Source organism: Musca autumnalis, unplaced genomic scaffold (assembly GCF_047663935.1).
Source record: "Musca autumnalis isolate F117 unplaced genomic scaffold, ASM4766393v1 scaffold_5, whole genome shotgun sequence".
In the NCBI taxonomy this organism is placed as follows: Eukaryota; Metazoa; Arthropoda; class Insecta; order Diptera; family Muscidae; genus Musca; species Musca autumnalis.
This window is the reverse complement of record NW_027412088.1, coordinates 30,677,210-30,691,913: the sequence shown is the minus strand read 5'-3', so window position 1 is coordinate 30,691,913 and position 14,704 is coordinate 30,677,210. Positions and strand designations below refer to the sequence as shown.

At 44.7% G+C, this 14,704-nt stretch overlaps 1 protein-coding gene across 1 annotated transcript in view; it reads left to right on the top strand.

The window, feature by feature from the left end:
• LOC141404730 (uncharacterized) overlaps positions 1-14,683 on the top strand; it is a 423,099-nt gene extending 408,416 nt beyond the window's left edge. Inside the window, exons 5-8 of the mRNA XM_073988388.1 lie at positions 13,732-13,863; positions 13,922-14,109; positions 14,173-14,359; positions 14,420-14,683. Of these exons, the coding sequence (XP_073844489.1) occupies positions 13,732-13,863; positions 13,922-14,109; positions 14,173-14,359; positions 14,420-14,629 (717 nt within the window). The 3' untranslated portion in view covers positions 14,630-14,683. The remainder of the gene's footprint in view (positions 1-13,731; positions 13,864-13,921; positions 14,110-14,172; positions 14,360-14,419) is intronic.
• Positions 14,684-14,704: the final 21 nt, after the last annotated feature.

The following is a 14,704-nucleotide window of genomic DNA, read 5'->3' as shown; positions in this document are numbered from 1 at the left end:
TCTAAAAGCCCACAAAGGTCGTCTTTAAAAAAAACCCTCAAACATCTTCTAAAAGCAGCCCTTGGCAATCTTCTAAAGAAGCCCCTAAAAGTATTCTATAAGAAGCTCTTAAATATCTTCTTAGATAAGCATTTAATGATCTTCTAATATAAGCTCTAAAGGTTTCTAAGAGAAGCCCTTAAAGCTCTTCTAAAAGAAGCCCTTAAAGGCCCTTAACGATATTCTATATGAAGCTCTAAAAGCTCATCTAGAAGAAATTTTAAAAGGACTTCTAGAAGAATCTTTTAAAGGTCTTATGAAAAAACCCTGATAGCTTTTCTTTAAGAAAACCATAAAACTCTTCTAAAAGAATGCCTTAAAGCTTTAAGATCTTCTTATAGATCTTAAAGCTCTTCTACACGCAGACCGTAAAGCTCTTCTATAAGGAAACCTTGAAGTTTTTCTATAAGAAGGTCTTACAGACCTTTTATACGAAGACCTTAAAGCTCTTCACTAAGACGACATTAAATCTCTTCTCTAAGAAGTCCTTAAGGCTCTTCTGTAAAAAAACCTCAGAACTATTTCATAAGAAGACCTTAAAGCTCCTTAATAAAAAGATCTTAAGGCTTTTCTATTAGAAGCCCTTGAAGATCTTCCATAAAAAAAACTCTCAAAGGAAGAAACTTTAAAATGTCTTCTAGAAGAAGCTCTTGAAGGTCTTCTAAAAAGACTTCGAAGGCCTTTCTATAAGAAGACCACAAAACTCTTCTGTAAATACCGTAAAGCTCTTCTAAAAGAAGACCTTAAAGCCCTTCTAAAACATTCTATAAGGAGACCTTAAAGCTCTTCTATAAGTAGACCTTGATTTTTTCTAAATGAAAGCCTTAAAGATCTTTCATACGAATACCTAAAAGCTTTTCACAAAGAAGACCTTAAATCTCTTCAATAAGAAATCCTTATAATGAGACCTCAAAAATATTTTTCAAGAAGACCTTATAACTTCTCAATAAAAAGACCTTAAGGCTTTTCTATTATAAGCCCTTGAAGAGCTTCAATAAAAAGTTCTTAAAGGTCTTCTAAAGAAAGCCCTTGAAGATCTTCTTAAAGGAAGAAACTTTAAAATGTCTTGTAGAAGAAGCTCTTAAAGGTCTCTAAAAAATCTGAAAGCTTTTCTTTAAGAAGACCATAAAACTCTTCTATAAAAAGAAGACCTTAAAGCTCTTCTATAAGAAGACCTTAAAGCTATTCTATAAGAAGACCTTAAAGCTATTCTATAAGAAGACCTTAAAGCTATTCTATAAGAAGACCTTAAAGCTATTCTATAAGTAGACCTTGAAGTTTTCCTAAAAGGACGACTTAAAGACCTTTCATACGAAGACCTAAAAGCTTTTCACTAAGTAGACCTTAAATCTCTTATCTAAGAAATCCTTATAATGAGACCTCAAAACTATTTTACAAGAAGACCTTACAGCTTCTCAATAAAAAGTCCTTAAGGCTTTTCTATTAGAAGCCCTTGAAGAGCTTCAATAAAAAGCTCTTAAAGGTCTTCTAAAGAAAGCCCTTGAAGATCTTCTATAAAAACCATCAAATTTCTATTATTTGTCACTTTAGTTAGTGTCGGGAGGGCATTTCAGAGTTTATAATGGTAATGTGGCGTATAACTGGCGACAATATGTATACGCAACATGTAACCTTCTACACGAAGCCCTTAACGGCCTTCTATAGCAAGCCTTAACGGCCTTCTATACGAAGCCCTTAACACGGCCTTCTATACGAAGCCCTTAACACGGCCTTCTATACGAAGCCCTTAACACGGCCTTCTATACGAAGCCCTTAACACGGCCTTCTATACGAAGCCCTTAACACGGCCTTCTATACGAAGCCCTTAACACGGCCTTCTATACGAAGCCCTTAACACGGCCTTCTATACGAAGCCCTTAACACGGCCTTCTATACGAAGCCCTTAACACGGCCTTCTATACGAAGCCCTTAACACGGCCTTCTATACGACGCCCTTAACACGGCCTTTTATACGAAGCCCTTAACACGGCCTTCTATACGAAGCCCTTAACACGGCCTTCTATACGAAGCCCCTAACACGGCCTTCTATACGAAGCCCTTAACACGGCCTTCTATACGAAGCCCTTAACACGGCCTTCTATACGAAGCCCTTAACACGGCCTTCTATACGAAGCCCTTAACGGCCTTCTATACGAAGCCCTTAACGGCCTTCTATACGAAGCCCTTAACGGCCTTCTATACGAAGCCCTTAACGGCCTTCTACACGAATCCCTTAACGTCCTTCTATATGAATCCCTTAACGGCCTTCTATACGAATCCCTTAACGGCCTTCTATACGAATCCCTTAACGGCCTTCTATACGAATCCCTTAACGGCCTTCTATACGTATCCCTTAACGGCCTTCTATACGAATCCCTTAACGGCCTTCTATACGAATCCCTTAACGGCCTTCTATACGAATCCCTTAACGGCCTTCTATACGAATCCCTTAACGGCCTTCTATACGAATCCCTTAACGGCCTTCTATACGAATCCCTTAACGGCCTTCTATACGAATCCCTTAACGGCCTTCTATACGAATCCCTTAACGGCCTTCTATACGAAGCCCTTAACGGCCTTCTATACGAATCCCTTAACGGCCTTCTATACGAAGCCTTAACGGCCTTCTATACGAAGCCCTTAACGGCCTTCTATACGAAGCCCTTAACGGCCTTCTATACGAAGCCCTTAACGGCCTTCTATACGAAGCCCTTAACGGCCTTCTATACGAAGCCCTTAACGGCCTTCTATACGAAGCCCTTAACGGCCTTCTATACGAAGCCCTTAACGGCCTTCTTTAAGATGCCCTTAACGGCCTTTTATGCGAAGCCCTTAACGGCCTTCTTTAAGATGCCCTTATACGAAGCCCTTAACGGCCTTCTATACGAAGCCCTTAACACGGCCTTCTATACGAAGCCCTTACAACGGCTTTCTATACGAAGCCCTTACAACGGCCTTCTATACGAAGCCCTCACAACGGCCTTCCATACGAAGCCCTTAACGGCCTTCTATACGAAGCCCTTAACGACCTTCTATACGAAGCCCTTAACGACCTTCTATACGAAGCCCTTAACGGCCTTCTATACGAAGCCTTAACGGCCTTCTATACGAAGCCCTTAACGGCCTTCTATACGAAGCCCTTAACGGCCTTCTATACGAAGCCCTTAACGGCCTTCTATACGAAGCCCTTAACGGCCTTCTATACGAAGCCCTTAACGGCCTTCTATACGAAGCCCTTAACGGCCTTCTTTAAGATGCCCTTAACGGCCTTTTATGCGAAGCCCTTAACGGCCTTCTTTAAGATGCCCTTATACGAAGCCCTTAACGGCCTTCTATACGAAGCCCTTAACACGGCCTTCTATACGAAGCCCTTACAACGGCTTTCTATACGAAGCCCTTACAACGGCCTTCTATACGAAGCCCTCACAACGGCCTTCCATACGAAGCCCTTAACGGCCTTCTATACGAAGCCCTTAACGACCTTCTATACGAAGCCCTTAACGACCTTCTATACGAAGCCCTTAACGGCCTTCTATACGAAGCCCTTAACGGCCTTCTATACGAAGCCCTTAACGGCCTTCTATACGAAGCCCTTAACAGCCTTCTATACGAAGCCCTTAACGGCCTTCTATACGAAGCCCTTAACGGCCTTCTATACGAAGCCCTTAACGGGCTTCTATACGAAGCCCTTAACGGCCTTCTATACGAAGCCCTTAACGGCCTTCTATGCGAAGCCCTTAACGGCCTTTTATGCGAAGCCCTTAACGGCCTTCTTTAAGATGCCCTTATACGAAGCCCTTAACGGCCTTCTTTAAGATGCCCTTATACGAAGCCCTTAACGGCCCTCTATACGAAGCCCTTACAACGGCTTTCTATACGAAGCCCTTACAACGGCCTTCTATACGAAGCCCTCACAACGGCCTTCTATACGAAGCCCTTAACGGCCTTCTATACGAAGCCCTTAACAGCCTTCTATAAGAAGCCCTTAACGCGGTCTTCTATACGAAGCCCTTAAAACGGCCTTCTATACGAAGCCCTTAACACGGCCTTCTATAAGAAGCCCTTAACGGCTTTCTATACGAAGCCCTTAACGGCTTTCTATACGAAGCCCTTAACGGCCTTCTATAAGAAGCCCTTAACGGCCTTCTATACGAAGCCCTTAACGGCCTTCTATACGAAGCCCTTAACGGCCTTCTATACGAAGCCCTTAACGGCCTTCTATACGAAGCCCTTAACGGCCTTCTATACGAAGCCCTTAACGGCCTTCTATACGAAGCCCTTAACGGCCTTCTATACGAAGCCCTTAACGGCCTTCTATACGAAGCCCTTAACGGCCTTCTATACAAAGCCCTTAACGGCCTTCTATACGAAGCCCTAGACGCCCTTAATACGAAGCCTTTAACGTCCTTCTATACGAAGCCCTTAACACGGCCTTCTATACGAAGCCCTAGACGGCCTTTAATACGAAGCCTTTAACAGCCTTCTATACGAAGCCCTTAACACGGCCTTCTATACGAAGCCCTTAACGCGGCCTTCTATACGAAGCCCTTAACACGGCCTTCTATACGAAGCCCTTAACACGGCCTTCTATACGAAGCCCTTAACACGGCCTTCTATACGAAGCCCTTAACACGGCCTTCTATACGAAGCCCTTAACACGGCCTTCTATACGAAGCCCTTAACACGGCCTTCTATACGAAGCCCTTAACACGGCGTTCTATACGAAGCCCTTAACACGGCGTTCTATACGAAGCCCTTAACATGGCCTTCTATAAGAAGCTCTTAACGGTCTTCTATAGGAAGCTCTGAACGGTCTTTTATAGGAAGCCTTTAACGGCCTTCTATACGAAGCCCTTAACACGGCCTTCTATACGAAGCCCTTAACGGCCTTCTATACGAAGCCCTTAACACGGCCTTCTATACGAAGCCCTTAACACGGCCTTCTATACGAAGCTCTTAACACGGCCTTCTATACGAAGCCCTTAACACGGCCTTCTATACGAAGCCCTTAACACGGCCTTCTATACGAAGCCCTAGCCCTTAACGGCCTTCTATACGAAGCCCTTAACAGCCTTCTATACGAAGCCCTTAACGGCCTTCTATACGAAGCCCTTAACGGCCTTCTATACGAAGCCCTTAACGGCCTTCTATACGAAGCCCTTAACGGCCTTCTATACGAAGCCCTTAACGGCCTTCTATACGAAGCCCTTAACGGCCTTTTATGCGAAGCCCTTAACGGCCTTCTTTAAGATGCCCTTATACGAAGCCCTTAACGGCCTTCTTTAAGATGCCCTTATACGAAGCCCTTAACGGCCTTCTATACGAAGCCCTTACAACGGCTTTCTATACGAAGCCCTTACAACGGCCTTCTATACGAAGCCCTCACAACGGCCTTCTATACGAAGCCCTTAACGGCCTTCTATACGAAGCCCTTAACAGCCTTCTATAAGAAGCCCTTAACGCGGTCTTCTATACGAAGCCCTTAAAACGGCCTTCTATACGAAGCCCTTAACACGGCCTTCTATAAGAAGCCCTTAACGGCTTTCTATACGAAGCCCTTAACGGCCTTCTATAAGAAGCCCTTAACGGCTTTCTATACGAAGCCCTTAACGGCCTTCTATACGAAGCCCTTAACGGCCTTCTATACGAAGCCCTTAACGGCCTTCTATACGAAGCCCTTAACGGCCTTCTATACGAAGCCCTTAACGGCCTTCTATACGAAGCCCTTAACGGCCTTCTATACGAAGCCCTTAACGGCCTTCTATACAAAGCCCTTAACGGCCTTCTATACGAAGCCCTAGACGCCCTTAATACGAAGCCTTTAACGTCCTTCTATACGAAGCCCTAGACGGCCTTTAATACGAAGCCTTTAACAGCCTTCTATACGAAGCCCTTAACACGGCCTTCTATACGAAGCCCTTAACACGGCCTTCTATACGAAGCCCTTAACGCGGCCTTCTATACGAAGCCCTTAACACGGCCTTCTATACGAAGCCCTTAACACGGCCTTCTATACGAAGCCCTTAACACGGCCTTCTATACGAAGCCCTTAACACGGCGTTCTATACGAAGCCCTTAACACGGCGTTCTATACGAAGCCCTTAACATGGCCTTCTATAAGAAGCTCTTAACGGTCTTCTATAGGAAGCTCTGAACGGTCTTTTATAGGAAGCCTTTAACGGCCTTCTATACGAAGCCCTTAACACGGCCTTCTATACGAAGCCCTTAACGGCCTTCTATACGAAGCCCTTAACACGGCCTTCTATACGAAGCCCTTAACACGGCCTTCTATACGAAGCTCTTAACACGGCCTTCTATACGAAGCCCTTAACACGGCCTTCTATACGAAGCCCTTAACACGGCCTTCTATACGAAGCCCTAGACGGCCTTTAATACGAAGCCTTTAACGGTCTTCTATAAGAAGCTCTTAACGGTCTTCTATAGGAAGCTCTGAACGGTCTTTTATAGGAAGCCTTTAACGGCCTTCTATACGAAGCCCTTAACGGCCTTCTATACGAAGCCCTTAACAGCCTTCTATACGAAGCCCTTAACGGCCTTCTATACGAAGCCCTTAACGGCCTTCTATACGAAGCCCTTAACGGCCTTCTATACGAAGCCCTTAACGGCCTTTTATGCGAAGCCCTTAACGGCCTTCTTTAAGATGCCCTTATACGAAGCCCTTAACGGCCTTCTTTAAGATGCCCTTATACGAAGCCCTTAACGGCCTTCTATACGAAGCCCTTACAACGGCTTTCTATACGAAGCCCTTACAACGGCCTTCTATACGAAGCCCTCACAACGGCCTTCTATACGAAGCCCTTAACGGCCTTCTATACGAAGCCCTTAACAGCCTTCTATAAGAAGCCCTTAACGCGGTCTTCTATACGAAGCCCTTAAAACGGCCTTCTATACGAAGCCCTTAACACGGCCTTCTATAAGAAGCCCTTAACGGCTTTCTATACGAAGCCCTTAACGGCCTTCTATAAGAAGCCCTTAACGGCTTTCTATACGAAGCCCTTAACGGCCTTCTATACGAAGCCCTTAACGGCCTTCTATACGAAGCCCTTAACGGCCTTCTATACGAAGCCCTTAACGGCCTTCTATACGAAGCCCTTAACGGCCTTCTATACAAAGCCCTTAACGGCCTTCTATACGAAGCCCTAGACGCCCTTAATACGAAGCCTTTAACGGCCTTCTATACGAAGCCCTTAACACGGCCTTCTATACGAAGCCCTAGACGGCCTTTAATACGAAGCCTTTAACAGCCTTCTATACGAAGCCCTTAACACGGCCTTCTATACGAAGCCCTTAACACGGCCTTCTATACGAAGCCCTTAACGCGGCCTTCTATACGAAGCCCTTAACACGGCCTTCTATACGAAGCCCTTAACACGGCCTTCTATACGAAGCCCTTAACACGGCCTTCTATACGAAGCCCTTAACACGGCCTTCTATACGAAGCCCTTAACGGCCTTCTATAAGAAGCTCTTAACGGTCTTCTATAGGAAGCTCTGAACGGTCTTTTATAGGAAGCCTTTAACGGCCTTCTATACGAAGCCCTTAACGGCCTTCTATACGAAGCCCTTAACGGCCTTCTATACGAAGCCCTTAACGGCCTTCTATACGAAGCCCTTAACAGCCTTCTATACGAAGCCCTTAACGGCCTTCTATACGAAGCCCTTAACGGCCTTCTATACGAAGCCCTTAACGGCCTTCTATACGAAGCCCTTAACGGCCTTCTATACGAAGCCCTTAACGGCCTTCTATACGAAGCCCTTAACGGCCTTCTATACGAAGCCCTTAACGGCCTTCTATACGAAGCCCTTAACGGCCTTCTATACGAAGCCCTTAACGGCCTTCTATACGAAGCCCTTAACGGCCTTTTATGCGAAGCCCTTAACGGCCTTCTTTAAGATGCCCTTATACGAAGCCCTTAACGGCCTTCTATACGAAGCCCTTACAACGGCTTTCTATACGAAGCCCTTACAACGGCCTTCTATACGAAGCCCTCACAACGGCCTTCTATACGAAGCCCTCACAACGGCCTTCTATACGAAGCCCTTAACGGCCTTCTATACGAAGCCCTTAACAGCCTTCTATAAGAAGCCCTTAACGCGGTCTTCTATACGAAGCCCTTAAAACGGCCTTCTATACGAAGCCCTTAACACGGCCTTCTATAAGAAACCCTTAACGGCTTTCTATACGAAGCCCTTAACGGCCTTCTATAAGAAGCCCTTAACGGCTTTCTATACGAAGCCCTTAACGGCCTTCTATACGAAGCCCTTAACGGCCTTCTATACGAAGCCCTTAACGGCCTTCTATACGAAGCCCTTAACGGCCTTCTATACAAAGCCCTTAACGGCCTTCTATACGAAGCCCTAGACGCCCTTAATACGAAGCCTTTAACGGCCTTCTATACGAAGCCCTTAACACGGCCTTCTATACGAAGCCCTAGACGGCCTTTAATACGAAGCCTTTAACAGCCTTCTATACGAAGCCCTTAACACGGCCTTCTATACGAAGCCCTTAACACGGCCTTCTATACGAAGCCCTTAACACGGCCTTCTATACGAAGCCCTTAACGCGGCCTTCTATACGAAGCTCTTAACACGGCCTTCTATACGAAGCCCTTAACACGGCCTTCTATACGAAGCCCTTAACACGGCCTTCTATACGAAGCCCTTAACACGGCCTTCTATACGAAGCCCTTAACACGGCGTTCTATACGAAGCCCTTAACGGACTTCTATACGAAGCCCTTAACGGCCTTCTATACGAAGCCCTTAACATGGCCTTCTATAAGAAGCTCTTAACGGTCTTCTATAGGAAGCTCTGAACGGTCTTTTATAGGAAGCCTTTAACGGCCTTCTATACGAAGCCCTTAACACGGCCTTCTATACGAAGCCCTTAACGGCCTTCTATACGAAGCCCTTAACACGGCCTTCTATACGAAGCCCTTAACACGGCCTTCTATACGAAGCTCTTAACACGGCCTTCTATACGAAGCCCTTAACACGGCCTTCTATACGAAGCCCTTAACACGGCCTTCTATACGAAGCCCTAGACGGCCTTTAATACGAAGCCTTTAACGGCCTTCTATACGAAGCCCTTAACGGCCTTCTATACGAAGCCCTTAACAGCCTTCTATAAGAAGCCCTTAACGCGGTCTTCTATACGAAGCCCTTAAAACGGCCTTCTATACGAAGCCCTTAACACGGCCTTCTATAAGAAGCCCTTAACGGCTTTCTATACGAAGCCCTTAACGGCCTTCTATAAGAAGGCCTTAACGGCTTTCTATACGAAGCCCTTAACGGCCTTCTATACGAAGCCCTTAACGGCCTTCTATACGAAGCCCTTAACGGCCTTCTATACGAAGCCCTTAACGGCCTTCTATACGAAGCCCTTAACACGGCCTTCTATACGAAGCCCTTAACGGCCTTCTATACGAAGCCCTTAACACGGCCTTCTATACGAAGCCCTTAACACGGCCTTCTATACGAAGCTCTTAACACGGCCTTCTATACGAAGCCCTTAACACGGCCTTCTATACGAAGCCCTTAACACGGCCTTCTATACGAAGCCCTAGACGGCCTTTAATACGAAGCCTTTAACGGCCTTCTATACGAAGCCCTTAACACGGCCTTCTATACGAAGCCCTTAACGGCCTTCTATACGAAGCCCTTAACACGGCCTTCTATACGAAGCCCTTAACACGGCCTTCTATACGAAGCTCTTAACACGGCCTTCTATACGAAGCCCTTAACACGGCCTTCTATACGAAGCCCTTAACACGGCCTTCTATACGAAGCCCTAGACGGCCTTTAATACGAAGCCTTTAACGGCCTTCTATACGAAGCCCTTAACGGCCTTCTATACGAAGCCCTTAACAGCCTTCTATAAGAAGCCCTTAACGCGGTCTTCTATACGAAGCCCTTAAAACGGCCTTCTATACGAAGCCCTTAACACGGCCTTCTATAAGAAGCCCTTAACGGCTTTCTATACGAAGCCCTTAACGGCCTCCTATAAGAAGGCCTTAACGGCTTTCTATACGAAGCCCTTAACGGCCTTCTATACGAAGCCCTTAACGGCCTTCTATACGAAGCCCTTAACGGCCTTCTATACGAAGCCCTTAACGGCCTTCTATACGAAGCCCTTAACGGCCTTCTATACAAAGCCCTTAACGGCCTTCTATACGAAGCCCTAGACGCCCTTAATACGAAGCCTTTAACGGCCTTCTATACGAAGCCCTTAACACGGCCTTTAATACGAAGCCTTTAACGGCCTTCTATACGAAGCCCTTAACACGGCGTTCTATACGAAGCTCTTAACGGACTTCTATACGAAGCCCTTAACGACCTTCTATACGAAGCCCTTAACATGGCCTTCTATAAGAAGCTCTTAACGGTCTTCTATAGGAAGCTCTGAATGGTCTTTTATAGGAAGCCTTTAACGGCCTTCTATACGAAGCCCTTAACACGGCCTTCTATACGAAGCCCTTAACGGCCTTCTATACGAAGCCCTTAACACGACCTTCTATACGAAGCCCTTAACACGGCCTTCTATACGAAGCTCTTAACACGGCCTTCTATACGAAGCCCTTAACACGGCCTTCTATACGAAGCCCTTAACACGGCCTTCTATACGAAGCCCTAGACGGCCTTTAATACGAAGCCTTTAACGGCCTTCTATACGAAGCCCTTAACGGCCTTCTATACGAAGCCCTTAACAGCCTTCTATAAGAAGCCCTTAACGCGGTCTTCTATACGAAGCCCTTAAAACGGCCTTCTATACGAAGCCCTTAACACGGCCTTCTATAAGAAGCCCTTAACGGCTTTCTATACGAAGCCCTTAACGGCCTTCTATAAGAAGCCCTTAACGGCTTTCTATACGAAGCCCTTAACGGCCTTCTATACGAAGCCCTTAACGGCCTTCTATACGAAGCCCTTAACGGCCTTCTATACGAAGCTCTTAACGGTCTTCTATAGGAAGCTCTGAACGGTCTTTTATAGGAAGCCTTTAACGGCCTTCTATACGAAGCCCTTAACACGGCCTTCTATACGAAGCCCTTAACGGCCTTCTATACGAAGCCCTTAACACGGCCTTCTATACGAAGCCCTTAACACGGCCTTCTATACGAAGCTCTTAACACGGCCTTCTATACGAAGCCCTTAACACGGCCTTCTATACGAAGCCCTTAACACGGCCTTCTATACGAAGCCCTTAACACGGCCTTCTATACGAAGCCCTTAACACGGCCTTCTATACGAAGCCCTTAACGGCCTTCTATACGAAGCCCTTAACGGCCTTCTATACGAAGACCTTAACGGCCTTCTATACGAAGCGCTTAACACGGCCTTCTATACGAAGCGCTTAACACGGCCTTCTATACGAAGCCCTAAATGGCCTTCTATACGAAGCCCTAAATGGCCTTCTATACGAAGCCCTTAACACGGCCTTTTATACGAAGCCCTTAACACGGCCTTCTATACGAAGCCCTTAACGGCCTTCTATACGAAGCCCTTAACGGCCTTCTATACGAAGCCCTTAACAGGGCCTTCTATACGAAGACCTTCACGGCCTTCTATACGAAGACCTTCACGGCCTTCTATACGAAGACCTTCACGGCCTTCTATACGAAGCCCTTAACACGGCCTTCTATACGAAGCCCTTAACACGGCCTTCTATACGAAGCCCTTAACGGCCTTCTATACGAAGCCCTTAACACGGACTTCTATACAAAGCCCTTAACACGGCCTTCTATACGAAGCCCTTAACACGGCCTTCTATACGAAGCTCTTAACACGGCCTTCTGTACGAAGCCCTTAACACGGCCTTCTATACGAAGCCCTTAACACGGCCTTCTATAGGAAGCCCTTAACGGCCGTCTATAGGAAGCCCTTAAAGGCCTTCTATACCAAGCCCTTAACGGCCTTCTATACGAAGCCCTTAACACGGACTTCTATACAAAGCTCTTAACACGGCCTTCTATACGAAGCCCTTAACACGACCTTCTATACGAAGCCCTTAACACGGCCTTCTTACGAAGCCCTTAACACGGCCTTCAATACGAAGCCCTTAACGGCCTTCTGTACGAAGCCCTTAACGGCCTTCTGTACGAAGCCCTTAACGGCCTTCTATAGGAAGCCCTTAACGGCCTTCTATAGGAAGCCATTAACGACCTTCTATAGGAAGCCCTTAACGGCCTTCTATAGGAAGCCCTTAACGGCCTTCTATAGGAAGCCCTTAACGGCCTTCGATAGTAAGCCCTTAACGGACTTCCATAGGAAGCCCTTAACACGGCCTTCTTACGAAGCCCTTAACACGGCCTTCTTACGAAGCCCTTAACACGACCTTCTATACGAAGCCCTTAACACGGCCTTCTATACGAAGCCCTTAACACGGCCTTCTATACGAAGCCCTTAACACGGCCTTCTATAGGAAGCCCTTAACGGCCGTCTATAGGAAGCCCTTAAAGGCCTTCTATACCAAGCCCTTAACGGCCTTCTATACGAAGCCCTTAACACGGACTTCTATATAAAGCCCTTAACAAGCCTTCTATATGAAACCCTTATAGCTTTTCTATTAGAAGCTTTTAAAGCTCTTATATTAGAAGAAATTTTCCATAATAAGAAAATAAAGGTCTTCTATGAGAAGAACTTAAAGCCATCAATAAAAACTTTTCTAAAGTTCTTTAATAAGTTGCCATTAAAACTATACTACAAAAAGCTATTAAAGGACTTCTTTAAAAAGCTCTTAAAGATATTCTATAAGAAGCCCTTAGACGTGTTCTAAAAAAGCCCGTAATGCTTTTCCAAAAGAAACACTTAAAGCACTCCTATTAAAAGCCCTTAAACCTCATCTTCAATTAGAAGCTCTTAAAGCTTTCGTATTGGAAAGCTTTAACGTTTTTCTATTAGAAATCTTTAAAGGTCTTCTACAAGAAGACCTAGAGAACTTATAAAAGAAGCTCTTGAAAGGCTTCAAAAAGACATAGGTCTTCTATAAGAAGACATTAAAGCTCTTCCATTCGACGTGCTTTAAGGTTTTCTACAAGAAGCCCTTAAAGCTTTTTAATAGAAACTTCTAAAGCTCTTTAATAACAACCCCTTAAAGCTTTAATATTAGAATCTTTAAAAGCTCTTTAATAACAAGCCCTCAAAACTTTATTTATTAAGCACTAAAGGTCTTAATAAGAAGCCGTTAAAGCTCTTCAATAAGAAGTCCTTTAAACTCTTTCATACGAAGCCCTAAAAGTTCATCTACAAAAAGCCTTAAAAGCCTTCTATAGGCGGCCCTTAAAGCTCTTCTATTAGAACCTCTAAAAAGTATTCTACAAAAAGCCCTTTAAAGCTCTTTGACTAAAATCCTCTAAAGATCTTATATAAGTTTTTTATTAGAATGCCTTAAAGCTCTTCTATAACAACTCCCTAAAGCTTTTGTATAAGAAGCCCTTAAAGGTATTTTATTAAAAGCTCCTAAAGCTTTTCTATTAGAAAAAATTTAAAAACCTTTAAAATAAGCTCTCAAAGGTATGCTACAAAGAGCCTCTAAAAGTTTTCTACAAGAATATTTTAAGGCTCCCCCTTATTAGGTCCCTTTTGAAACCCCTATGGTCCCTTTTCATACCCTTATGGTCCCTCTTCAGACCCGTCACTACTTTTTAATTAATTTCTATCTTTTCCTTTCTTTATAGGGTTTCTCTTGCGTTGATTTATTGAACGCTGGCATGAAACAGTCCGGGGTCTTTTATTTGCAAATTCGTGGAACCACCTATTGGTTTTTGAAGGTATTCTGTGAGCAGGAAATAGCTGATGGCGGTTGGACGGTAAGTGGATCCGTTTCTAAAATTTCAATTTTCCAAATTTCAACCCCCCTCCCCCTAGGTTATACAAAGACGTGATGATTTCGGCGAGCCTCGAGAAAATTTCAATCGTGATTGGGCAGATTATAAAAACGGTTTTGGTGATCCAGCCAAGGAGTTTTGGTTGGGCAACGAAAATATCTATATGCTAACGAACAACGAGGATTATACATTGAGAGTGGAATTGGAAGATTTTGAGGGCAATAAGAGGTGGGTAAAAAAGTTTAATACTTTTTTATAAACATATTAAAATGGTTCAAATGCTTTTATCAGGTATGCTCAATATGCCCACTTTAAAATCCATTCGGAAGCTGATTACTATAAACTGGAAATTGATGGTTATGAAGGTAATGCTGGAGATTCATTGAATGATCCATGGTATGGTTCGAACAATAGTCCATTCTCAACATATAATCGGGATAATGATAGATCTTCGTTGAATTGCGCCAGTATGCTAAAGGTAAGTGGGGGATTTTTTGAATAAAAAACATGATTTATGTGTTTGTTTATTTGCTTCCAGGGCGGTTGGTGGTGGAAGTCATGCGGCAGAGGCCTTAATGGTTTGTATTTACATGATCCCCAAGATTTAACTGCCCGTCAAGGCATTGTTTGGTTCCGCTGGCGCGGCTGGGATTATACCCTAAAGAAGGCAACAATGATGATCAAGCCTCGTGGTCCCCAGCCCATGGGCTCGAATTCAGCGTCATCATCTTCGGCGGGATCAGCGTAAAATCCCATTTGAAACACTACTACTTTAACAGCAATCTACAAAACAAAAACAAAACAGAGAAGATGTTAAAGAACA